The sequence below is a fragment of the Hippichthys cyanospilos genome, chromosome 1 (genome assembly GCF_059441005.1).
Source record: "Hippichthys cyanospilos isolate Australia breed blue-spotted pipefish chromosome 1, RoL_Hcya_1.0, whole genome shotgun sequence".
In the NCBI taxonomy this organism is placed as follows: Eukaryota; Metazoa; Chordata; class Actinopteri; order Syngnathiformes; family Syngnathidae; genus Hippichthys; species Hippichthys cyanospilos.
Window position 1 is genome coordinate 27,322,461 of NC_142369.1, and position 27,014 is coordinate 27,349,474.

General features: G+C 40.0%; 1 protein-coding gene across 1 annotated transcript; it reads right to left on the reverse strand.

The window, feature by feature from the left end:
* Window positions 1-1,687: 1,687 nt before the first annotated feature.
* On the reverse strand, window positions 1,688-26,761 carry LOC148429938 (rabphilin-3A-like). The gene is made up of 19 exons (XM_088424922.1): window positions 26,545-26,761; window positions 14,267-14,356; window positions 14,150-14,161; window positions 13,004-13,135; window positions 12,766-12,895; window positions 12,326-12,409; window positions 12,111-12,258; window positions 11,952-11,990; window positions 9,609-9,794; window positions 9,342-9,524; window positions 8,690-8,769; window positions 8,190-8,264; window positions 7,791-7,900; window positions 7,571-7,697; window positions 7,445-7,501; window positions 7,207-7,361; window positions 4,651-4,732; window positions 4,419-4,515; window positions 1,688-4,317 (listed from the first exon to the last, which is right to left on the reverse strand). The coding sequence occupies exons 2-19, from the start codon at window positions 14,323-14,325 to the stop codon at window positions 4,187-4,189; spliced, it is 1,887 nt and encodes a 628-aa protein (XP_088281048.1). The 5' UTR covers window positions 14,326-14,356; window positions 26,545-26,761; the 3' UTR covers window positions 1,688-4,186.
* Between the last annotated feature and the right edge of the window lie 253 nt (window positions 26,762-27,014).

Here is a 27,014-nt window from a genome sequence, read left to right on the forward strand (position 1 = left end):
CATTCACGGCAGGTGTATTGGACATACACACTTGTTCTTATGTGTGATTGGGTGAGCAAATGGTTGTTTGTCTCTGTGTGTCGGGCAATCAGCTGGCAACCAGTTCAGGATGTCCTCTGCCTACTGCCCGAAGGTAGCTGGGATAGGCACAAGCAAGCCTGTGAGGAAAAGCAGCTCAAGAAAATGGACGGATGAAAAATGTACGGTACAAATAATCAATGAATTACAGCCACATTATAAATGGCCATGTTATTTAGTATTGTAAAAATGGAGCACATAACATTTGAAGGGCTTTATTTGAAAGATAAATTCAAATGCATGATTTCCCCTGACAGTAGATGTCACCCAAGTGTACTGAATGAATCTATGGGTTGTGATCCAGTGTATGACACCGTGATTCAAAAGGATTGGGTCCGTGATCCACAGTATAACACGGTGGTTCAAAAAAACTGAGAGCTTCAGAAAGTCAAATTCTGCCATCATTAGACAGGGGACATACAGACAAAGCCAAGTTGGGGCCGAGACTCTGATCTTGGACAGCCAGGTAGAGTCTTCTTAAGGGGGCAACAGACGTTAGGGTAATCAGAGATAAGTGAGGTCAGAATCCCTTGCAGGTAGAACAGGGTCATAGGCATTAATTCGTCTGCTAAATGAATAGCCTGTCAGTGCTGATGCATTGCCCACCTTGGGTAGTAGATTGCACGTGTTGGTGATTAGACTTTTTGAATTGATTGTGGTTAGACGGGAAGCTAAGGGAGAATGTTCTGACTAAATGCGGGAAGTGACAGTTTCAGTTAATTGAAATGTGTCTTAAGATTCCAACATTTTAATTTTCTATGGATGTAAGAAGTGTATCAACATGCAAATCATATCAAATTTGTAACTGCTGTTGGAAGTTTATTCTATAATTAGGTGTCTTTATGTGACTTCTCTTTCCAGCCTTGGGCATTGTACATAAAGGCATGCAGAAATCCCTCTACCCTCATTGAATTCTGCACACCAGCAGTCTTTCTTCTCTTTCTTTGTAAGAGCTTCAAGTAGGTCAAAGGCTTTGCAACATTACAGCTAGAAAAAAATAATGTAACGACTAAACTGCAGTCAACCTTATCTGTAATAGCAGCAAAGACATGCATTGCTCTGATAAATGGTTATTTGAGCATAATGTTAAGACGGATTTGAACCATTTTCCTCTGCTTTATTTTTTCTCCTATAACAGCATGAAGCCATATTGAGATTCAAAATCCATCAGAGAAAAATATTTCGCAGCTTGCTGGAAGCACTCAAACTGACCTTGCCAAGCTGCAAAATTGGAGCACAGACAAGCAAGGAAATCCCTGGCTGCAAGGGTCATTGTAAATGCTGAAAATGAAACAATACTATGCCCAATATATATATATATATATATATATATATATATATATATATATATATATATATATATATATATATATATATATATATAGACACTGTGTAAGATTTAGACCATTTTTTGTTACGACAGCAGGAGGTGCTGCATATTATTGTCCGTAGCTATAACAAACATGGCAGCCTCTGGAGAAGCGCTCAACCAAATGTTTCCATTTTAACATGAGGTTTTTTTTTTAAGTTTATGCATTGCTGTGTTTTTATCATATAGCATACAAATATGAACATGTAAGATGGATTCAAAACAGCTCAAATGACTTAAAATGTTAGTAATAAGTACTTTCATTCTTTCCTCTTAAATGTTTTCATTGTTTTAAACACCTGATGATGATCACTTAAATCCTCTTGGACATCAAGACTTAGCCAGATGTGACAGGAGGATCACACCCATGTTGGTTTCGACACCACACATTAATTGACTTTGATTTTATTGACCTGTTAACTCTGCAAAGTCTTTACATGCAACATTGTGTGCAAACATACATGTTTCCAGTGCATGCACTAATCTATATACAACAGGGATCCAAACTGAGAGAATGTTCTGATAGATACCTGTTTTAAAGCAAACAATCAGTCAAACATTTGTGTTGATCCTGGTAATGACCACAATGGCCAAAGCAGCACAAAATAGAATCATATACAAGATGCTACCAGCACGTGCTTTACACACTGCCACGGGGGCAGAGATGTTGTGCAGAAACAACAAGACAGTGATGAAAGACATGACTCTCTTAAATCTGCTACTGCTACCTGTAAAGAGCCATGTGAGTATATGCTTATGAAATCACTTCAGCTGTTTATTCAAATTATGCCATAGTCATGCAGAACATGGCCGCTTGTATATGAAGTATAAGGATAGAGATGTAAACATTGATAGAATTAATAAATTATTCTCACAATGCATGTATGCATATATATATATATATATATATATATATATATATATATATATATATATATATATATATATATATATATATATATATATATATATGCACACACACATACAGTACAGATATTGTATACATATCTTTATATATAGATTTGTATACTGTATATATCTTGTACCACAACAAGCATCATGCATAGAATTTCTTGTTTTGTACTTGAAATAACTTGCAAAGAGCTGTATAAGTTGAGGTCATTCCACATTGTAAGGTGTGCTTTGCTTGGTTTGCTGTGATTATAGAATACACGCCAAAGCCATGAATTGGGATTTCGGAGGGAGTGGCAGAATAACCCTGCATTGTGCAAATGGTGTTTTGGGGTAAGAGTGGGCCACTACTGGCGCAGGCACATGAGAGTCACAAGCACAGTGCATGCAGGTAAGGCTGCACACACTTAAGACAAAAACAGTTCCACCTTTTCTTCCTGACTAATTTGCTTAGAAATGAACGGCCACCATGTGCATTCAGTGTAAAACCTGACTTAGAAAACCTGTCTGAGTGTTCAGTACCACAAACTAAAATTTCACAGATTAAATAACCACACATACATACACCTAATATTTATCTCAGTGTGCTCTAATCAAATCACAAATTAACATCAATTGGTGGATCCAAATACTGTACTCATGAGTCATCTATGTCATATTTCTATTCTAACCTGAGCAATGTATCAATATGTAAACATTTCTTTATGGTTATATACATAAGTTTTGTTGTTGTATTACAGGTCAGTGGTTTGGCATGCTCATATAATTCAAGTGTTATAGTCAGGTGTGACATTATCACACCAGATATCAAAACTTGTAAACTAAACTGGTGAATGTTTGGGTGAAAGCTCTCTGCTTTTCGAATCCTCTGTAATGATTGTGACCTCCGTTGCTACAACATATTGCTTTTCTTTTTCAACGCCTCTGAAGCAAACAACGTCTCAGGCTCAACATATCACTGTACAATTGTGCAACTGTTTGTCTACATGTCTCAGTTACATAAATGAAATCGCTGGCTCAGTGCACACAAACAAAATGATTTTTCAGAATCCATTATTCCATCCATGTTGTACAATAGGTCACAGGTTAGCCCCACTTTCAGACCACGTGACTTGATTTACCATGCTTTTGGTTGACTTAAGGATTGTTTTGAAAGCATGCGCTAGACTCCAGCAAATGCATTTTTTGGGTGTGAACTTAGATATTCCTTTTTATTTTTACTTTGAAATTGGTTTTTAATCAAGTAAATTGCCTTCAAAATAACCATGGCACACTATATAGAAAAAGTATTGGGCTGCATGATCACTGAACCTAAATGAATTAGTGAAAACAGTTAAATATTTGGAGTGCGACCATTTTTTTTTCAGTTCATTCCTCCAAAATACCATTTTTGAGGTCAAAGATCACTAATGTGTTTGAAGGCATTAAGGTTGGGGTTCCGTTATTCCACACAAAACCTATCCAACCATGTAACCTTGCATTGTGCGCTGTGGCACAGCCATAATAGACCGGGAAATGCCCTTACCCCAACTGTTCCCACAAAGTCACAAGTATAGAATTGTTTGAAACCTTTTTTAAGATGAAAAATCTGATTAAGGGAGATATAAGGGAATTAGTCCCACTCCTTATTGATCAATGAATTGATTGCTAAGTGTGCCGCGTTACATTTCTCTATTTAGTGCGTTTGTTACGCAGAGAAAAGAAAAAGATAAAAAGAAGTGTGAAAGCAGTGGCAGTGAGAAATAATACATTATGAAACTAGGCAATATATAAAAGGTGCACAAGGCGGGGGTATGTTCTAACTCATGCTGTGTTTCTAACAGGTAGTTAATCACTAGCGGTGTGATTCTCATTCAATAAGGTGTGCCAGCGCTCGATCCTCTTGTCTTTGTTCTTCAAACACTCATACCAGTGTTTTAGCCTCTCTCCTTTGGCGGTGATCCCCAGCTGACAGCCACCTGGAGGGATGCATTCAAAGTGTGAGCATAGCAGTAACCTGACAACTCAATTCTCTAGTTTCTATATGATACTGTTATTAATATTTTGATCAAACATTTACCAATGTAGTCATTGGACTTTCCAATATCGTAATCCCACACAGAGACGTCTAAAGTCTTTTTAGCCAGTTCACTGTGTTTAATATCAAAGCTGAATTCCTGAAATGAAGAAAAAGAAACACCCACTCATTTCTAAAAACAGTCATTTTCACATCCATATAGTGAGCAGTAGTCATCTGGTCATTTTTAATTGGGCAAACAGAATTACAATGTACCAACAATTATCTTACAAACCTCATTAAACTCTGGATTTAAAGTTCTTTTCTTGATCTGAGTTTTGCACTTGCCCTTCTTCCCCATGTCAGGTTTCAGAACTCTGTTAATGATAGAAGCAGGTTTCAAGACCTGTTTCATTGTCAAATTCAAGCACTTTTAAGAACAATGTAAAACGTTTTCAAAACTACAGCTGCACTAAGTTGCATATTTACAAAGAAAAAATGGCCATGCTAGAAAAAAATAAAAAAAACATGGTATGCCCCCATCATCCGTCCATCCATCAACCAACCACCCATTCAACCAACCATTCATTTGTCCATTCATCCATCCTCTACCGCTTCAAGTCACGGGGGCAGCAGCTTTAGCAGGGAATCCCAGACTTTCCTCTAGCCAACTACTTGGTCCAGCTCCTATGGGGGATCCCCAAGTGTTCCCAGACCAGCTGAGAAACATTGTCTCTCCAGCATGTCGCGGGTCATCCCTGGGGCCTCCTTCCAGAACACCTCACGAGGGAGGTCTCCAAGAGTCCTCACATCCAAGAGTTCCAGTATGTGGAACATTTCTGCATCACACACCAACTCAGGTTCCCTCCCTGCCAGAGAGGTGATTCCACGTCCCTAGAGCTAGCGGATCAGAACACCAAGGTCGCACCACACAACACCCAACCCCAACTTAGCTTCTAGGATCATCAAGATACGCAAACCCCTTCACCACAATAAGGTGACAGCTCACGAAGATGATGGTATAACCCCAATTTGAAAAAAATGCTCCCTAAATGAATGTATCCATAAAAAAATGTGCCAGGTTGGATCGGCATCATCCTCTACAATCGGAACCAACATACCACCAGGTGCTGATCACGTGACAGCTCCACCCCGCTTCACCAGAGTGTACAAAACATGCAGCCACAAATCCAATGATGCAATACAAAGTCGATCATTGATCTGCGGCCTAGGGTGTCCTGGTGCCGAATGCACTTATGGACAACCCTATGTTTGACCATGGTGTTTGTTACGGACAGTCCATGACAGGCACAGAAGACAAGTAACAGAACACCGTTTGGGTTCAGATTTGGGGGGGCTGTTCTTCCCAATCACGCCACTCCACAGCTCACTGTCGGTGCACGAGTGAGCATTGAAGTCCACCAGCAGAACGAGGAAGTCCACAGGAGGAGCGCATTCCAGCACACCTTCCAAGTACTTCTAAAAGGACGGGTACTCTCAATTGCATTTTGATGCATAGGCACAAACAACAGTCAGGACTCATTACCCTGCCCAAAGGTAGAGGGAGGCTGCCCTCTCATTCACACAGGTGAACCCCAATAAATGCACGCAGAGCCAGAGAGCAGTTTGTATGTCCACACCTGCTCTGCGCCTCTCAATGTTGGCAACCCTAGAGTGGAAGACTCCAGAGGACTGGTACCAGAACCAAAGCTGTGTTTGGTGAGTCAGACTAGTATGTGGAACATTTCTGCATCCCTGCCAGAGGTGATTCCACATCCCTAGAGCTAGTGGATAAAACCACCAAAGCCGCACCACACAACACCCAACCCCAACTTAGCTTCTAGGATCATCAAGATACGCAAACCCCTTCACCACAATAAGGTGACAGCTCACGAAGATGATGGTATAACCCCAATTTTTAAAAAAATCTCCCTAAAGAAATTTATCCATAAAAGCTATGGAATAATAATTTTCAACTTTTCATGCAAATTGTCGCGCTTACAGCATTCAAACACTGAAGTCTTTTTCAATAGCCAATCACCAATTAATAAAATTGGTCTCACGTTAAAAGGAAGTAAAAAAAAAAATCTTTGTTCTATGGGCAGCCATTTGTCTATCAACTACATTCTGATTACTATTGTTTGAGAAATATGAATTAAACAGCAACATAGTCCCTTTTATCAATCTGATATTTTGCCATTTGACTGAAAACAACATCACAGTTGCAAAGCAGCCAGGTAACGACCAATCTTGGCTCACCTGTTTTCTGAGTTTGGTCATGTGACATTTGCAAGCTGATCCGAGATTGGTCATGACCTAACCGCTGAGCAACTGTGATGTTCAGCCTGCAAATATTTTTTCCGTAATTCTGTCATCCAATTGTGGTGAATTTGTTCAAAATGTAGCCTCAGTTTCTTGTTGCCAACTTACAGTCAGTGGATATTTCCGCAGTAGCTTCTTCTTCATGTGCTTCTATGCTCATCTTTGGTGCCTCACTTTTCATAAGTGGTTATCTGGGTTACTCTTTCCTTGATCACGTTTGACACCCTCCTCTTGTAGTACCTCCACTAACCTTGATGCATTTTCATCCCGAAGGGATGCTCAGTGCTTATTCATGGGCCGTGTTTGTCACACAGTGCTTCCATGTATGGGCTGTAGTTGACTGATGCAGCTTGTTGTGCAAAATCAGTTGGACAAAAATATGTGGATTTAGCTGCTGAATTCATATTCCACACACAAAATATTTCTCAAAATGTTATGTTAGGACTAGTGGGAACATATTTCTATTTTTTTTTTACTTGACCTCCCCTTTAAACATCACCATTTTTAAAATGCTTAGTCTTATAATTACATTTTGACATAGGGATCAGAATATCCATTGGCATCCATGGCAGCCAAATGAACACAGCGCACCACACCCACGAGGAGGCGGTTCATCTGGGTGTTGTACATGAGGGAGATAAGAATGCGGCCACGTTCTTCTACCTCTCCGCCATCTTTTGCGGACTAGAAAACAGAGCAAGAGTAAAAGGGTACATATATTGACACTGTAAAATAACGTTGAAGCAATATGGTGAATTTAGGGACACCTCATCTTCGTAGAGAGCGATGCCTCGAGCTCCACCGGCTGTCGCCGTTCTTTTTGTCTGCGAGGAAGACGTCACATCAGTGGTCCAGTTAAAGTTAAAGTGAAGTTGAAAATCCTCCTCACTCACCGGGACAACTCTCTCCAGACACACGTTGAAATTTCTCTTTTGGTTCATCTTCAGTTTTTTCAGTGCCACTCGGGTCTCTCCGATGAACTCGTTGTGCCCAAACTTGTCCTCATCGCAGACCGACAGCCTGTACAAAGCCAGTGGCAGGACACCAATGAGAACAGACTGGCTGAATAATCGGAGTCCAGTTAATCTAAGTATGTCTCCTAGCTGTATCCACCTCAGGGTCTTGCGCTGCATGTCGTCATCCGTCAGGCCGTGATAGGTGAGTGTCTCATTCCATGCAGGGTTGCGGGTGTTCCTCAAGGTCTTTGTGCGCAGCTTTGTTGACTTAATGAAGACGGAATCAGAACACATTGCTGTCATGTTTTTGATCATTTTTCGATATAAAACCGACATGGCAACTGTAGCAGATATAGTCATGACTTAATTTATTCTGGTGGTGTTTTCTGAACACCACACCTTTTTTGGACGATTTTATTTTGTCTTTAACCACAAGGTGTCAGGCTTGAGCTTACAGAAGGTCGGCAGCAATCATTTTCCCTCAATCTCTTTGCCCTTTTGGCTAGTTAGTCTGAGCATTTTTTTAGTATTTTTTGTTTCGTCTTTTTAATTCAACCTTGCTTGCTCCAGGCAGCAGATGAAGCTTGACATAAGGATCTGCCAGTCCGTTTGAGTCCATAGGTTTCAAGCCCTGGGGATGAAAAAGACATGTAAAACACAAAGAATGTTAAACGGGCGCAATGAGGAGATATGTTGAGTACAATTACATTAAGTACAAAAAATATTACAGGATTCAAAATGACTTATGTTCTTGAACACCTAAGACGCCTGGATCTTTTTTTCAGAGCTTCTTTATTACATAAAGTAATATTTAATATAATATATAATATAATATATATATATATATATATATATATATATATATATATATATATATATATATATATATATATATATATATATATATATATTAATATATTAATATAAATAAGTATTGATTTGTATTTTAATTTTATTACATTGAAAGAATGTTTGCTTAAGTCACCATAAACACAACTGCCATGAATTTAAATACAACTGTCCCTTGGTGCGGTTTTTGAATGAAGACAGCCATACCTTTGCCTTGAGGATGCTACAATGCAGGCTGTTGCTTTCCTGGTCGTACATCAGACTAAACTCTAGAGAACCCAGAGTGGCTGAAAAAGACCAAAAGAAGCCAGCACACTTCATTGTTTGTTGTATGCTTTTGCTGCCGGGCTTGTAATTACAGCACATACCGACATATCCTATGCTCTATATGTTTTTTAAATGCTAAATGTGTTTCTGGCCTGTTTTCTTTTCTGCTTTTGCATGCAAGTTAAAAGCTCAATCCTGCCCTGGAATGAAATCATCACAACAATATTTAAAAGTGAATGTTAATGGGATCTGATCTTAAACGACGGCACGCCGGTGATACAAAATGTTTTGTTACACATACTGTATATATGTATGATGTGTGTATTTCACAGTCTCATTTTAAAACGTTGAATATAGATTGTCACAGTCCACACTGCTGCTGCCAGACATTCTTTTACGTTGGCTCTTTTGCAGGGTTACGAAAAATAAACAAAGTCTGAAATGCAAATTCCCTTGACCATATGCTTAACACTTGTCTTTAAAACACTGAGCAAGTTGGAATACTTAATCTGAAATTTCGTGACAGCTGATCTGAGAAACACAACATGTCAGCCAGTGTTTCCCAAATGAATAAAATGAGTCATTTACTCACTGGCTTCATCGGAATCATAGTCGTTGGCCTCTTCTTCCTCTCCCGTGGCGGGAGGTTGATGTCGGGCAGGAGGAGCGCTGTAAGCGACCGGCTGCCTTCTGTCCTCTCGTACAGCAGGGGGCGCTCTCTGCTCTGTTGGGACTGCACCAGAAGAGTAAGCGCCTCCTTCACGCCCCACCTGACCTACAAACACACATACAGAATATAGATAAAATTGAGGACCATTTATTAGGGTATACATAAGAGATGGAGCAGGCTGCCTCTCACCCTGTGGAGCCATGGATGGCGTCACAATAGGCTGCGGTCTGGAACTTTGAACGGGCACCATTCTCTTCATCACCACCGGGCTTCCCTGTTCTGCCTCTTCAGGACCAGCACTGCCTGTGGCCATGCGCGCAACTGATGGCTTCGGGGCCACGGGTGGATAACCAGCACGGCTCTTGAGCTCTGATCCTAAAAATAAGCATAATACAGTAAACACACACTATTCATCAGGGAGACATGTATCTTCGCACTTCAAGCTCTCACTGCAGCAGAATATGTAATAACTCCCCAGTCTCACTGGATACTTTTGATGTTGCATCTTTTTGTTCTGAGGCATTGACCTACATTCAGTACAACAAGCTGCAGCAGTCAACTATAGTACATACATGGAAGCACTGTATAGTTTAAAGCCTTTCTATTATTAGGAGGTCGTGACAAAAGCATCCCATATATAAGCACTGAGCATCCCCCAGGATGAAAATGCATTCAGGTTAGTGGAGGTAAGAAAAAGATGCCGTCTCATGTTAAAACGAACAATCCAAATAACCCGAGATACTGAAGAAAAGTATGTTGAGTATGTATACGTAGAAGAAAATGGTAAATAAGCCAACTGCCGAAATTTGGAACAAATTCACCACGATTGTATGACAGAAAAGTGAAAGAATAGTGGCTGGCTGAGCTATTTTTGCAAATTCTATTGCATTACAGGGTCAGCATAAGGTCATAACAAAAAGTAATGCTTGAGTTCTTCATGCCTTGTATAAATCACCTAAAAAGACTTTTTTTTTTTTTTTTTTTTAACTCGGCAAGAAACATGAACTACAGTATAAACCCCCAGTGGTATATAGTAGTGGTTCTAAACCTTGTTTTCCTTGCGTACACCTAAACATTTGTTCTCAAAGCATTTACTAAAACAAGTTGGATACAACACTGGTGTGTAGAGATTTTTTTGTCGGGGGTTAAGTAAGGTTAAAACAATGATCACCCATGGGCACCACGATTTCCCTATGTGCCACCTTATTTGTTTCTTACCTTGATAAATTACTGATAATTATTGCGAGAAAGCATAATTTTATCACATGCATGAATGAATAGTAAAACAAAGGTACAGTAATTTAAACAAATGTTTGATTTCAGAAGTGTGTATCGAACTAGTTATCTTTCAAATGAATGAGTACAGAAATAGCTTTGTTTCAAAAAAGGTTGGCAAAATCAAGCCAGAAACATTTTGCTGTCAAGGCCTATCCCCTATAACGGGTATACCATTAATGGCTTCCGCCAGCGTGACAGCGTATCGTTTTCAAGAAATCTCTGTGGGTCTTTGCCGTATATAATAAGCATTGAGAGTAACGAGATCTCTATTCAATAGCGTATCACTGGGATATGTTGGAAATTGAGATTCACAGGTGAGATGCTATCAAGTCAACCTGGACTCACATATCTGAGCAACTGTTCCAACACTTTTGAATTTATCATCACTATCAAAGGTAATTTCGAGGGCCAGAGCCCACCTGAGATAGAGAATTGTACCTAATAAAGTGACCCGTAATTGTAAGCATTTATGAGGAAAGTTAGGATTAAATAAATGTGACCCTAGTGTTTGTCTCATTACAGTGAGCACACACAGTTTGTAGCACTCACTAGAGCCAGCCCCTTTGTGCTGGAGTATGCTGCAGACCTGTATCCATGGATGGTTTTTAAGCGGTAATTGACAATCTTAGCCACCTGGCCAGAGCTGCCTTTATTATATAAATTATTTTAAACTTAATTTCCAGCTGGCTTTTGGGTATTGCCTTTGTTTTTAGAACTAGAAAACAAAATAAAAACATGAAATTTGCAACAGTTCTTGACTAGCATTCTTATTTTGGAGAATTAACATGATAAAGATCAAGCGTCAAGTATTTGTTCTTTCATGCGATGCAAACTAAAGTATTGCAGGCTACAAGTGTGCAGGAATCAATATTACCACTACTATATTACTCCTTTAACAACAATATGCCTTCCCATTTGTTTGATTTGATAAAGAGACGCTTTGAAGTTTAAATCGTAGCGAAGAACATTCAATTTCTTTAGTCTTAAAACACAATCTAGTTATGGGGATATCAACAAGAATCTTACCGATGATCGCCATTTTCTTTTTCTTTTTAATGGGAATGGGTAGAGACAATGTTTGAGCAACGCTAGTTTGATCAATAAACAGGCAGAAAAAAAAAAAGAAAAACGGCCAGTGAAACTGCTTGAAATTGTCTGGCAAGTCTTCACCTTTATTTTTTTTAAATGGCTAGCATCAAAATTGTCCCAAAAAAATATTGAGGAAAAAAACACAATCTGTATGTGATAACTTGCCTGAGACCTGGTTTTCAGTTACAGGAGGCTGGCTCTGATCTGAGAGAGAAAAAATATTTCAAGTCACCTTAAATATGTGTTGCAGGACCTACACAGACCTCAAGCTGAAAGATGAATAATGACCTAAATGGCCTATAAGGAAGGCGCTATTGTACGCACTCGGTTGTTGATGCTGAGTTGGCTCCTCCCTGGGTCGGGAGACTGCTTCTTGGGCACGTTGGTCTTTCGGTTTAGATAATGGCATGGGTGCAGGAAGGAATTGTTTGGGAAACCCTTTAAAGAACCAGGCTCCTGACCTCTTCCACACCTGAGACAAAAACCATTATGGGGTTTCCTAATTTGAAGTTCTTTATTTCCCACCATGAGGCACTCACCTCTCGCTGTTCTCTGCAGATTTTGCACAGCCACACAGCACGGGGCCTGCTGCTGCACTGGGTACCACATTTAGTACACATGTTCTATGTAATGAGGAAACAGAAATATACAACTGCTTGATATTTTTAGCATCATTACAAGTACACAGTTAATTAAGTGCTGGTGGTACAGTATGTTAACTTCAATCATGCACAATGAGAGCCAAACATTATGCAGTATCATGGCTGCAGTGATGATGTGCCAGCGACTTTGAGCACATATTGAATAGCCAATGAGTTTGTGCGGCTACCACCCCAAGAGGGCAGGCACAGGGTATATCTATGATGTTGCATTAAATGATGTCATATTATATAGCTTGGTAGGAGAAGCAATACCTCTCAATATTCACATCACACCAATTCCCGAGGAAACTGCAATTTATAGTTGTTTCAGCTATTACCTTTTTGCAGTCCTCGCACACCACTGAGCTGACCCCAGGTGTGCCCAGTTGCTCCCCACACAGCACACATCGCGACAGTCCATCCCCACACACAGTCTTCTTCATGTCGTCCAGGCGGTTTATTAAGCGCCTGCAGAAGAACACCTGACTTAAGACATCTCACTTCAAATGACTTCAAGTTCAATTATCACAGTGGATTAAACAGATTTCAATGCACTGGCTAGTTTCAGTGTCTCACCCAATCCTCTCTTGCTCCATGGCCTCCATTTTCTCAGCTCGTGCAATCACACCATTTATAATTTCTTTTTCTTCATCTGTCAACTCCGGAGCAGTCCCGGGATCGGGGCCTGGCTGCATGGTCCAACCGTCTCTGTCAGGCAAACAGTAGATGATGAAACACGCACATTGTTTCTAACAATTAACTGAGCACACGCGACCCTAGTGAAGATAAGCTGTTATAAAGATTGGGGCTCGACCGATATGGTGTTTTTGAGGCCAGTGACAACCGTTCAAATAATTAAATTATAAAGAATAAAACAAGAGACATTGAAATGCATTGTGAGGGAACATTTGTTTTCACTGGCTGTCCATTGGAGGTGGATTTTCACTTTTTGCAGGCTGGCCAGGTACCTACTGAATACCAGGGGTCAAATCAATTGTAATTCTATTACTAAAATAATAAGTTTTCTTTTGGGTGCCAAAATGCTTTGCATGGTTTAATACATTATTAGGACATTAATCCATGTCACATATGAATAGTTACCGCTAGTTGAGTGTGTGCGATATTTAACATTTATGCTCGATTTACTACATTTGTATTGCATCATATTTTCAAGTTTTCCTCTACAAACCGTGACTTTATGTTTAAAGTAGTAGTGCAATTCCTTGCACAATTTTCTTGCATAGCTCACCTAATCATTGCTTGTAAAAATTAAGAATTGCTTTGTTTTGAATGCGGGTCCACATAATGACCTTATCAACATGTTTTGAGATACACATCAAAGGAGATTCATAGATTATGCATAGATTTATGTGGAATAAATAATGACATCAGTGTTACTTGGTATAGTAAAGTATAAAACTGCTGAAACTGAGTAAATCAAGGCACTAAAAACCTAAAACAATCTGTAAATATCAGCCATTTCGACAAATATTTTTGGCAGATATTTGAAGGGCCATGATTGGCTGGTCGATTGATTTGCTGGGCCCAACAAAAGATGAATGGACATCCCTTGACTATGCAATTGCTACAAATCTAAAGTAAAGATACACACCTCGTATTGGTCTACAAACTAGCCATTATGTGTTCTTCATTACAATTAGAAAGCAGAAAAATACAGTGAAAGTGGAGACGAGAAAGATAGTGGAGCTGTTTTCTACTTACTGTTCTTTATCGCTGTGTCACAGATCACACAATAGAGGGATGCAGGTGGAAACAAAGGATTAGTCTTTGGTGATTGTATAGCAAATGACAACACCGTGTGCTGATAATCACGCTCACCTAGCGTGCATGGTTCTCCGCTTGTCGTTGGGCGCCCACCGATCCGAGCTGCTGCTCATCACGTGTCAGTCACGGCGGCACTAACACATTCTACAAGACAGATGAATGACACATGACAGTCCAAAAAGATTGAAATTGTAACATGACAAGTTAGAACTCCAATCTGTGTGTCTTGTGGAAATTAATAGTGTGTGTGTGTGTGTGGGGGGGGGGGGGGGGGGGGTTAATAAATGTAGTCAAGAGTCATTAAAAGAATGAGTAGTTCTGATTTAAATCCTGTAGGACCCGCATTTAGCTATTTCATTGTTTTTATCTTGTGCTTATGCTGCACTAACTTAACTGCAACTACAGGTTGCTCAGTCATCAGAGAGGACATTTGGTCTAAATGGGCCAGAACAGTGCGGAGCTCTAATTGGCAACACACCAGATTCATTTAATTACATCAGACGGATGAAAGGGATTGGTTAAAATCGAATATTTGAGGACAGCACTTTCCTGACTACCACAATGGACATAAATCAGTCTTTCAGTTTATAATCGCTTACATACGTATTCATCTGCATGAGTCAAAGGAATCCACAGGCCTCTGCAGTCTAGTCAACTCTACTTTTCTACCTCAATTTAATCAGTCCTGTTTGTCATGGGTGGCCCTACCAGGGACAACAGGTCCTAGGTGAGGTTCCAGACTAAGCACGGCTCAACGACCCCTTATGAAGAAAATCATCAATGGATTCAGTTTTCCCTTGCCCAGACGTGGGTCACCGGGGCCCCCCTCTGGAGCCAGGCATGGAGATGGGGATCATTGGCGAGTTGTCTTGACTGACACGCCTCTGCAACATTGCGTGGACATCGGGAAAAGCACCTCTGGATTGGCAGACTGAGGGGGTGGTCCCCCTTTTTAAGAAGGAGGACCGGAGGGTGTGTTCTAACTACAGACAGATCACACTCATCAGACTCCCTGGTAAGGTCTATTCAGGGGTGCTGGAGAGGAGAAGTCGAACCTCATATTTAGAAGGAGCAGTGTGGTTTTTCACTCTGCCGTGGAACAGTGGACCAGCTCTACACCCTCGGCAGGATCCTCGAGGGTGCATGGGAGTTCGCCCAACCAGTCTACATGTGCTTTGTGTGGGGTACTTATTCTTTTGTGGCGAAGGAAATTTAATAAACATATTTGATGCCCCACTGCTGTCATATGGAATTTCGAGTTGGACATTCCAAAAAAAAAAAATCATAGCTCATTTTCTGTACATCTTAGCATACCGTTGCAATATTTTTGTATGTCTCCGAGTGCTACACGTGCTCCCAATTCCGTAGGCTTAAGTCATATACCAGGATTATTTTTTATTTTTCCACTGTAGGTGGCACCACAGAGGCATTTTTTTTCATTGTTTAGAGAAATTTAAAATATAAAATTATTTGTTAAAAATCAGCCGATAAGTGTGCAAAATTGGCTGTTTTTTCCCATGCATGTTTGAGTCTGCAAAAATCAGGTAAAAATATAACAATAATTTCTATGAAAACAATAGGGATGCCACAGTGATCGCTGAATAGGGTCATAATAATCCATCCAACCATTTTCTTTAGCCGCTTATCCTCAAAGGTTTGATAGCTTGCTGGTGCCAATCAATAATTATAATAAAAAAAGTACAAAAACAGCAGAGCCCTAATCAGAAAGTAAAAAATGGAGAAAACAGCAAAGGGTATTTTTTGAATGCACTGTACCCATACGGAAATGGCAAGCTGAAATTTAGCCCTAAATGCCATGAGTTCAGTAATTCCCAAAGATAAAATATAAAATACATTAAGTGTCGCTGAGGAGTTGTCACTCCTTTTTAAAGGGCACAGTAAAATGACAACCAGTTTTGTCAGTATGCATTAATGAATTCGTTCTTGTTCGCCTCGGCATAGGGCAGAGATAGTTACTGTTGCTTCAGTCTCTATTTCCTTCATCATTTTGAGTTTGAAGGTAATTGGGTGGTTGGCCCAATGGGCCTGAGGCCCGAAACCTGAGGTGGGCTCCACCTGAAAGCTTCTTCTACCTGTTATTCCAAGGCGATCTCCCATTCATACACGCACCAGGCCCAACCCTGCCTAGTTTCAGAGATCGAGGCACTCTCAGGAGGGTATTGCTGTAAGTGCCTGTGCATAAATTACGTACATCAAAAATGTTACTTACAACAGTCAGTTGTTTGGATATCACCTTAAAACCCTTTAGTACAAGTGTGATACATTTCTGGGATGCAATATTACATTTCCTACAGCAGGGGTATCAAAGTCAAATGGACAAGGGGGCCAAATTAAAAAAAAAAAATAATAACTACAAGCCGAGGGCCAGACTGATCAAATGTTTGTCAAAAAAAATAAACTGTATATATATTTTAAAAATGACCGCACATAGTCTAATGAACCTAAATGAACCTACTGTAAACCTAACAAATATATTACTATGATTGGATCAGACGAATAATTTTCAACAGTCCTATAAGATAAAGTTCCTCTATGTAAAAATCCCCATAACATGCACATTGAATGAGGCGATATTATAAGTAGTATCAGAAATTTTCTATCAATCACTCAAGTGAAATATTTTTGAAGCATACAGTAATTCAAAAACAAATCAGTGGTAATTTATTCATATCTAGGGGACTTTAACTTAAATTTTTCACAGGGGTACGCAAACACCATCTATAGAAGCTACTTTGAATCACCTTTGGCCTTTGCCTATCATACACGATCCAGTGCTTCGAATCTCTTAGTAGACCAGGGATTTGCCGTCTTGAAACCTCTTCATACAGATCATGTCCTATAGTTGTGCCATGCTAGGACGCAACACTAAAAGCTGTCTGTAGTCCACTCCGCAGATGAAAATGAACTAGGCAATGTCAGAAGTGTAGTGCTCTCATCCATAGAGTGGGAATATGCGATGAAATCTTTTCTCTTTATCATAGCGCTGCTCTTTTAGACTGATGGACACGCTAAGCGACTGTATTGACTGCTCAGGCTCACGTTTAAAAAGCCTTGTCTTTTGTCTGGGCAATCTGGTCACAAACTATAAGCAGAAAGTTTTTTGATAAAACCCCTCTTTTGTAAATGTTTGTGCTGATTTTGCAAGCTCTTCTGCAACAATAAAACTGGCCTTGACGGCAACCTTGCTTTATGATTTGGCTTTTGTGAACAGAGCCTGCCGAGATTTATGTCGCTGTTTTAATTCTTCCGCCTCCTGTAGCCTTTGTTTCATGTCCATAGTTTTTGTCCGCGTGTTTTGTTTCATACAGCCGGGAGATTATACTGTTTCATTACTGCCACACCGAAGACACACGGCTTTTCCAGCAACTTCCGTCACCATGTAATCTGACTCCCACCTTTTTTGAGGCCCCCGATTCTCAGTGTCCACCTTTGATTTTGCAATTTTTTATGGGTATCTGAAAATTTACTTTTGCGGTCATGCTAGCCAATGAACAATGATAAATAATGGAATGAAGCCACCTTCTTCTCTGGCGCCCCACTATTGTATTGTGGGAAATGTAGTATTGGTGTGCGTAAAGACTTGTGTGCCGGTTCTAATAATGAATCAATATCATCCCAGGGGGCATAGAAAACCTTCTTGCGGGCCAGATTCGACCCGCGGGCCGTGACTTTGACATATGTACCCTACAGTGAAGCCCCGCAGGCTGCAGCAACCAAAAGCCTCAGGAGCATTGTAAGTCAAGATTTGTGATGCTGCATGACGGCGAGAGTGCAGCCGTTGTATAGCAAAGGGATTAACAGTGTAAACGTGAAAAAGAAAAATCAATAGCTTTCTCCTGTCAAGAGTTTTTCCCATGCAATCATTCCAAGGCCATAAGATCACAATCTCTCTCACTCGACTGATCGCTTTAATGCACTAGATGGTGCATCACAGCTCATACCTCGTGAGCCATAATCTGTCAGCGTCCTGCCTGTGAGACTGGAGGAATAGCAACAAACTTGCTGTACTAGCCGTAGGACTCTACTTCTGGGTGTGGATGTCTTTGGGATGCCAATGCAACATCATGGAAACAGAAAATGCCATCATGTCTTCAGGGAGCAACTGTCTTGTTCTGTGATGGAGCACACTTTACACTAAACCAGTTTAGAGAACTGAACCAGAAAATCACCCAATTCAACAATTTAGTCAAAAACCAACAGAGAATGGACACAAGTAGATAGCGGCGGTCCAGTCTGGCTTCAAGTGACCACATTTTGTGTCAAACATTTGGGAAAGGGATCATGTATAATAGTTACGTCTGTGAAAAGGAGAAGAAAGACAAAACATACTACGCAATTTTTAACCTCTTAAGGCCAATTACGAAAATAAATAAATAAATGCTATGCTTTTAGGATTTAGCCCGGAAGTTTGTTCAAACCCATTTGCAAAACATATTTTCAAGTGTGTTTGAAGGCATTTGCCAGTCAAAAATGCTTACTTCATATTAGCAGCACCACATATCCGTAACTTAGCATGTCCTACTCAAATGCAAAAAGTAAAGATGAAGGCATAACATGCACTTGCATCCTGTATAGAATTTCACATAGAAAGGATGGATTTAGCAAGGCATTTATGGGCCAAGAAAGATAGTCAATAGATATCTACATCTGTACTCCCTGAGGTCACAAAGCATCTGTCAGCCATTTTTAGAAACATAGTCATACACTCGTCTTTGTTGCTTCAAGTGAATGCAAGCGTTTTCAGCTCAAATTGATGTGACTTCAAAAAGCAGGTGTATGACTCATTACTGCAGGCCCACTGAAAGCAAAAGCGCAGAGTTCAGCCAGCATCTTCCTTACAAGATGTTACGTTCACGTGTGGTATGAAAATAGGCATGCAGGACAATGACGTATTGATCCAAAATGGATCGTTGCGGATCTCACGGCAGCATACTACGTGATGGGAAGACATCAGACTCTCCAGAACAGAAATAGTGTTGAGCTGACAGTTTTAGTTGGACAACCAATTGAAGTCTAGAAATATTTAATCCACTTTCAGCAAACTAACAGTCAACCATCACTTACATACTTTATAAAACTTGCTGAAAGTTGCATATGTATTTAAAAAAAATTACAACTCCCTTAAAGACCGCAAGAACTAATGTTCTCTTCAAGTTTTCACTAAAACATGTCAACTTTCCTTAACTGATTGCTGTACAGTCCAAGGTGCACCATCGAGTTCATTTTCAATGTTTCCTAAAGACACACCGTCAACTAGGCCAAACGATCAGGATCATATCAGGACCAGCAAGTTTAAAAATAACCAATAACCTATCACCGATAAGATCACAAGGAGCAAAATGTCTATTTAAATAAATAGTTTATTTGCATATACCCATACTTGTGTACGGTTCTTAGAGTAGCAACAAAAACATTTATATCCAAATATATGTTGCAAAACAAAGCATTTTGTCCCGCCCAAAACTGATAGGGATGAACGACGAAAAGCATCCATGACCTCTAGATGGAAATTTAAGAACTGGCCAAACAGAAAGTGAAAGTTCAGTCAGGTAAAACAAAAAAACATGCGACAGAAACAATGCAATGACTTATTGTAATTAAATTATGATTGTGTTATTAAATTACTTCATCACACCAAGTAACTATTCCCGATAAGGAACTGATTGATACAGAGAGCATTCCTATAATTCTATAAAATGAACAGTCACACTAGTGCAAATAAAAGCTGCAATGTTGCCCTTCAAATCGTTAATACAACATATCATTTTCTGAACCAATCAATGACATTGACGATTGCTCAGTAAGTTATGACATTATATTATAAAGTTTAATCTTAACATACTTTCTAGTTTCAGAATGAGAACAGCAACTATGTCAGTCATCAAAACTTCAATCACTCTGTAATACGAGTACCCTCTCTAATATATTGACCATAATGGCACTATTCATATTCTAGGGCAAGAATTCCCTGGTGATACTTGAAGCGGAACATTTCTAAAAGAAGTTAATGAGAAGACAGCAATGTTTAAATTCACAGCATTAGTTGTGTTGATCTCAATTTGACTTTCAACAGACACTAGACTTATTGTTTATGCCTCGAGCTCAAACAAACAAATAAAAATCAGATTTTATATCTCACACCTCCTCTTCCAACTATCCGCCCACAGTATTGGCCGGATCACATCAGCACGTTTTGTAAAATCATTTTCCAGGACGTTAATGCGAATTAACAACCTTTTGGTCATTTTGGTGCACAATTTGCATGCAGCTTACTACATTGCAAATTATATACATATTTTTCAAGTTTCAAAAGATCCTTAAACGATCACAAGCAAAATGTTGTTTCCTATTTCATACTGAATAAATATTCTACATTGTGCATTCTTTTAAAGGTGAAACAACCCAGTTGAGGTAGCAACAACACTTAACCTAGCAGTTTCTGAGCTATACTGTCATGTACCATCTATTCATATCTTACTGTGGCCCTGAAGTCCAAATCATTCGAGCAAATAATGGAATAAACAAAAAAAAGGTCATTTCAAACAAAGCTTAAACATATTACAACACAACACACTAATTTAAAAAATAAATTTAAAAATATCAGAAACAAAAACCAAACAAAAGAAAATTAATCGCAAACAAAGAAAAAAAAACAAAGGATGAAACAACAGCTTATCAAAAATCACAAGCAAAATAATACCAAAAGAAAATTAATCACAAGCAAATAACAAAACAGGTTTACAAAAGACAAAAACACAAATTGGGTGGCACAATTCAGTGTGGTTAGCATGCCCACCTCACAATTCGGAGGTCATGAGTTCAATTCCAGCTCGCTCCTGCCTTCCTGTGTGGAGTCTGGATGTTCTACTTGTACCCGTGTGAGGTTCCTCCGGGCACTCCAGCTTCCTCCCACATTCCAAAAACATACGCGCACTCTAAATTGTCCTTAGGTGTGAATGTGAGTGTTGAATGGTTGTTCGTCTTTGTGTGTCCCGCGACTGGCTGGCAACCAGTTCAGGGTGTCCACAGCCTTCTGCCCGGAGACAGTGGGGTTAGGCTTCAGCATGCCCACCACCCTCATGAGGATAAGCAGCTATTGAAAATGGATGGGTGGATGGAATTACACAAATCATGAACCACAAACAAAAGAAATTTAATCACGAACAAAAAACAAACACACATTACAAATGATAAGACCTGACAGCAAACTCCAAGATCACAAACGCAGTCACCGTTTTTCTAGGTTTACAAATTTCCAAACATGTAACGCCAGTAGAATATCCATCCACCCAAACAACAAGAAAATCACATGCATAGTCATGCAGATAAAAGCTGTGTGAGATTGAATCTAATGAGTTTATTACAATCAAAGCCATAAATCAAGTCAAGATTTACAAGGAAAAGGGAATTCTAATCATTGTTTGGTGCTGTTGCCCAGTTTTCCTCAGAAAAAAGTTTGATCTATTTCAGTAGACTGTACACGGGCAAGATGAATTGGCTTGTCTTTAATGTTTAACACATTTGTTGAAAGAATATATTTGAATAAACCGTAGATTAACTTTTTTTTTTGGGGTAGGGGGGTCAGATACTGCATATAAAAAATAAGTTGCAATGCAAAGAGCATTTTACTGATTTTCTCTGATTGAATGGACAGAAAACAAATAATATATGGGAGGACATTCGAACGCATACAGTACACTGTAGAATTTTTTTTTTAGAAATGGCACCCTGTTGCTCCAGCAACGTGATTCATCCCATAGGAAACAGTGGACTAGAGTGCACTGCACCATGCAGCCCCTCACTGGTGGAAGAAAACATCACTCAGCATTTCTTAATTATTTACAACTTCAACCCCCAGTGCTGTTCACTTTGTGTACACCCCCTCTCTCAAGGCATTTGCGTAAGCTTTCTGATTCTCAGCTCTTAATCAAACATCCACGTTGGGTATTGCAAACTAAGTAAGAACAATCCTCTGCGTGGGAAGCGGTAAAGATGTCTGTCTTTTCGCTGTGCCGCATCAACAAAATATGTTCGGCTCAGACAGTAGTGGTGATGGACACCATCTGTGAAACCATCTGTGAGGACTCCTCACCTCTCAAATGGACAAGTGTTATACTGATTTCAACCAAATTGGCTGTGCAGGCAAGGCTCCAAATCCCGCATCGCTGGAGCACAAACAGGAAAGACCATCCAATGTCCAACAAGCTAACCCGCTGTTAATTCTGCTGCGCACTTCGCCCTGTCCGAGAGGCAATGCCGAGTCACTGGTGCTGGCTTATTTTCATTCTTAAATCAGCACAACACTTGCTGAATTGAAATGGCTCAAGGGAAAGGACCTCGATCAAGGCCAAACAATCCAAATCTGCATCAGCGCTAAAATGTAGACTCAAGACAATTTACACTATTTGTGCATTTTCTGCAAAATCAATAAAAAGGCAACTTACTTAAAACAAAAAAAAAACATAATCTATCCCAAAATAGTTCAACAGCAAATGCTCATCTTTTAAGACATATAGGACACTGTCCAAGTCCTTAATTTAGAAATGTGACAGTAAATATGGAGCAGTCATGGAGGATGCAATTAACTGCACTCTAGCTGGAGCCTGCTTACGGGATGGTTATTCATCTGTGTATACACTACGTAGGAATAGGCGGTACTTTGACAACCGGCTGCTGATGCACCGGCCATTTATTTCTATTTATTTGATGACGAGGCTATGGTCAAAATGATACATGATATCTCTTGCTAACCACATGTGACTTTGTTTTTCTGTTGATACGATACACGGGAATTAAAAAAAAAAAAAGAAAAACACACCTTTTCATCAGATGTGTTGACGTACGTTTGTTACACATAAAGCTCACAAGCAACCTCAAGGTTGCAGAGGATTTGTTTACAAATGTTTTGGCAAAGAAAATTTGGTTGAGGACTGAAAACAGTGGCGGGTCACAGAGTAATCATGTATACTGATAATCATCAGTAAGTACCAAGTTCTGTGAGGCTGGTTAGGCAAAGAAGGTATGTTTGTGGATACCTCAGGAAGACAAGACCCCAAGAAGGCCCCTCATAATGCTAGCTTCACTGTAAGCACAGTGATAATTCAGAGGCAGAAACAACAGTGGAGTGTCTAATGGCTATTAGGGCAACACTAGACACAAATGTCATGAGAGGATATGTCTCATGAGAGTCTACAAAAACCAGACAAGATGAGATTTGACCAAGATTTGGAAAAAAAAAATGTTTTACAGTTTTCAAAGTTTTCTATTAATTGGGCAGACTTCAAGAAAATTGACAATCTAGTGTGCAAACATAAACATAAAAGGTAGTCACTTTTGTTACAGGCTATTTGTTCAGCTGCAGCTGAAATAGTTTAACAAATGCATGCAGCTTGTTTTAGGTGTGATTTGATTTTTTTAGGGTGTTTACAAGTTGTCTTTGTCTGATAAGCCAATATTTTCCCAATCATTTCTTTAACTGGAAAAAAAATATTACCACACAGATGTATGTCTCGTGTGGGGCTGCTTGTATTGAAAATTTTGATATTCAGATAAAAATGAAAGATTTTTTTTAGTTTGGGGTGAAATATAAAAAATAACTACAGAAAACACCAAAATACATTTTCACTTTATAATAAATGACAAATCTTAATTTTATTTTTTCATAATAAATGTTTTTGTTAGAACATTCATGTACACTGAGATTTTAGACAGCAAGAAACGACGTGACATCAGACCTAAAGAAGAAACATTTTACTCAGCTAGTATCTTAGAAATGAATCACTAGAAACAGCAATGTGTCAGGATATCAGCATCAAAGTGCACAAGAGTCATTTAGGTCTTTCAAACTGTCTCTGAAAAGTAATCCAACAGCTCTTGGGGGCACTTGAGCTCACCTAGCTAGTAGCTAATTAATGCTCAACACTGCGCTAAACGCAGGCAACAGGTACTGTACAATAAAATGTCAGCATAATAACGTCTTTTTGTGTGCCCTGATTTGGCGTTTGAATGTGATTTTAGTACTGAATGTAATTTCAGTACAACATTGTGCTGTTTATATCAGAAGTAGAAAAGGTCAAGCATGCGATATGCTTCCTGGACAAACTTCAAAATAAAAGCATTCCAATGTATTCATGTCCATACAATTTTTGGTATGGTAAGGTTTGGAGCGTTGCTTGGCCACATTTGAGAGTGCCCCAATGAGAACCCATGCAGACTAGGCGAGAAGGTGCTAACTCCACACAGAAAGGCCAGAGCGAGCTGGATTTGAACTCGGGACTCTGAACTGTGAGGCGGACATGCTCCACTCATGCAACCACTCTTCCACCGAAAATGTCATCCTTTAATGGCTAATGTTTGGCGCTAGAACCAGCTGCGAACTGGCTAGGGCCTACGCATATACATTGTCATTCCTACTTATCACATTAAAAAGCACTCTACAATTAGTTCAAATATTGGATGTATGTTGATAAAGATGATATCTCTGTTCAAAATCCGAACAAATATGTGGTCACTTGGAATGGTTTCTGTTGGACTTTGAATGTTCCACTGAATAATTAACAAGACAAATGGCCAGGGAGGATGAAGGTCAATTTTGGACTCTTCCTACATTCCTTGCTTTCATGCTCTCTTAGGGGATCTTGGTCAAAAGGCCTCATTAATTACTTCAGTCTCTTTCAATATGCCAGAGCCTTTCGAGAGATCTAATCACCATTTTCAGAAAGGCATTGATTCTCACCCACTACACTGACAAGTGTTTCAAGATGAAGACACTCCCCTTTGCAGATGGACCATGAATGGCAGGATAGGCTTGCTTGGGAAACTAAAGGAAACCTTAGTAAAAAGACAGCTCACAGTCTTGGGCTCAAAACTGCATAAATACGAGAAATTGTGAGTAGCACACATGCACCTTTTACCAACTGTGACCATGGTAACAGCAGGGTGAAAAGAGGCAATATTATTTATTACAGTTTGAGTGCACGTACCACCACAAGGATGTGTGCTGTAGGATCATAGCAGTGCATACAGTACACACGTATAATACATGTGCAATGCTGAATGAGCCTCTGCCTGAAACAATATCAGTGGATCCCGTAAGATGCAACGAGTTCAGATTTGTAATGGTCATAAAGAAGACAGGCCAGCCACTGGAATCTGGTAAGGGTCGCCTTGATTCCCTCTATTCTAAATAATGCAGATGGCATGCGGAGCACCAACTTCACTCCTCCATCTTTTTCATCTTTTCCCGAAGCACACACATCTCTACATGTTAACATGATGTTCTTCCTTGCCTTTGGCTTGCTTTGGACCATTTCACCCGTGCTGGCAAGCCTGTAAAAATAAAAGCGGTCCAAGCATACACATCATTGCTCAATCATAGACTGTAGGTGTTTAAGTGAGAGGAGGCAGCTGCAGATACTTCTCACACGGAATATTCTGGGGTTTTTTTCTCCCCTCCCCCATGTAATACCCAGGGCTTCAGGTCTGTAGGAGGAGTTGGAGACTGTGGAACCAGCTCCCTCTGCTACCCTCCAGCAGCAGTTGACGAAGGTAGTAACCCGTGAGTGCAGAGTAAGACAACACAACGAGACGACACAAGCACTTGTTCCGTGGCCTCGCTGGAGTCCACATGTTCCCTGTACACACCACAACTGGAAGGGATTCATTAAGGTTTGCTATCGAGCTCCTAAAAATCCCGCAGCAACGCCCAAAGAACGCAACCACACAATGCCCTACATGGCTTACCAGGGTCTGTTGTCTTATTTCTGATCTGACTGCAACCAGGAAACAAATACTGCATGAGGGCAGCAAGCCTGTCATGTTCACAATGCATTTTAGAAGGTGTATAAATAGATCACGGCATACAGTCTAACGTATCTTCAAAATGAGTTCTCACTGAGCTCCACGGTTTGCTGTCTTGAATGACAATTTGCGCTTTTAAAAACTCATGCTTGTCACAATAATATAAGACATTGTTTTCCCCGAAACAAAACAAAAATCCAATGGTGATGCACATAATTGGTCCTTCACCCAGGTTAATTAACAGGAGCGTCATGCATGCAGAGTGATCTGCACACATCGCCATTTTTCATTCAAATGACTCAAGTGTGTAAGTGGCTGTCTGTCCCATCAAATTAATAAGCAATGAAAGACGCTTCTCGTAAAAGATCATTATCGGCTCATCTCTCTTGTGAATGAAAGGTTGCATCCATTCAACTCAGTGGCCGGACGCGCGACCCTCACTCACAGAAGGGTCGGTTTGAGGATGCGTAATTTCAATATTTAGTCATGCTTCAGGCGATGCAAAGACACACCTGAGAATCCAGAGCAGCCTCTCCTCAGTCGCGGAATGGAGATGGTGATGACTTGTATGCAGGTCTTGGGTCCGACGAGGGCGTCAATGTGTATGCTTCATGTCACACCGGAACCGGGGTTTTAATATTCAGCCCGGATGAGTAGTGCGAGGCTTGAGGCAAACTAGAGCTCTACGGTGTGCGTGGGAACTCGCCTTCTATTCTGCGTGGAGGATGAAAAGCCCTTGATTCAGTGGGAAGGAAACCCCTGGACGTGAAGCGATAACGCAAATGCAAAAGTGGACAGTCACCACCTGATCGAATATTGGCTGGAATTGCTCTCTGGGGCACGATTCCAGAATTTCTAACTGTGCATTTTACACAAACACATTCACTCCAAGCATAGTTTTATTTGAACTCTTCACGTACTGTTCATCTTAATTTGGTTTTGCGATCAAATATATACTCCTTTTGGTTAGATTTGTTGACAA

Excerpts from the sequence above, each read along its gene's own strand:
- LOC148429938 (XM_088424922.1), bottom strand. The coding sequence starts at position 14,325 with ATGAGCAGCAGCTCGGATCGGTGGGCGCCCAACGACAAGCGGAGAACC. Across the intron at positions 4,516-4,650 it reads TAAATCCAGAGTTTAATGAG|GAATTCAGCTTTGATATTAA; the intron begins GTTTGTAAGATA and ends TCTTCATTTCAG. Across the intron at positions 4,318-4,418 it reads AAAGTCCAATGACTACATTG|GTGGCTGTCAGCTGGGGATC; the intron begins GTAAATGTTTGA and ends GCATCCCTCCAG.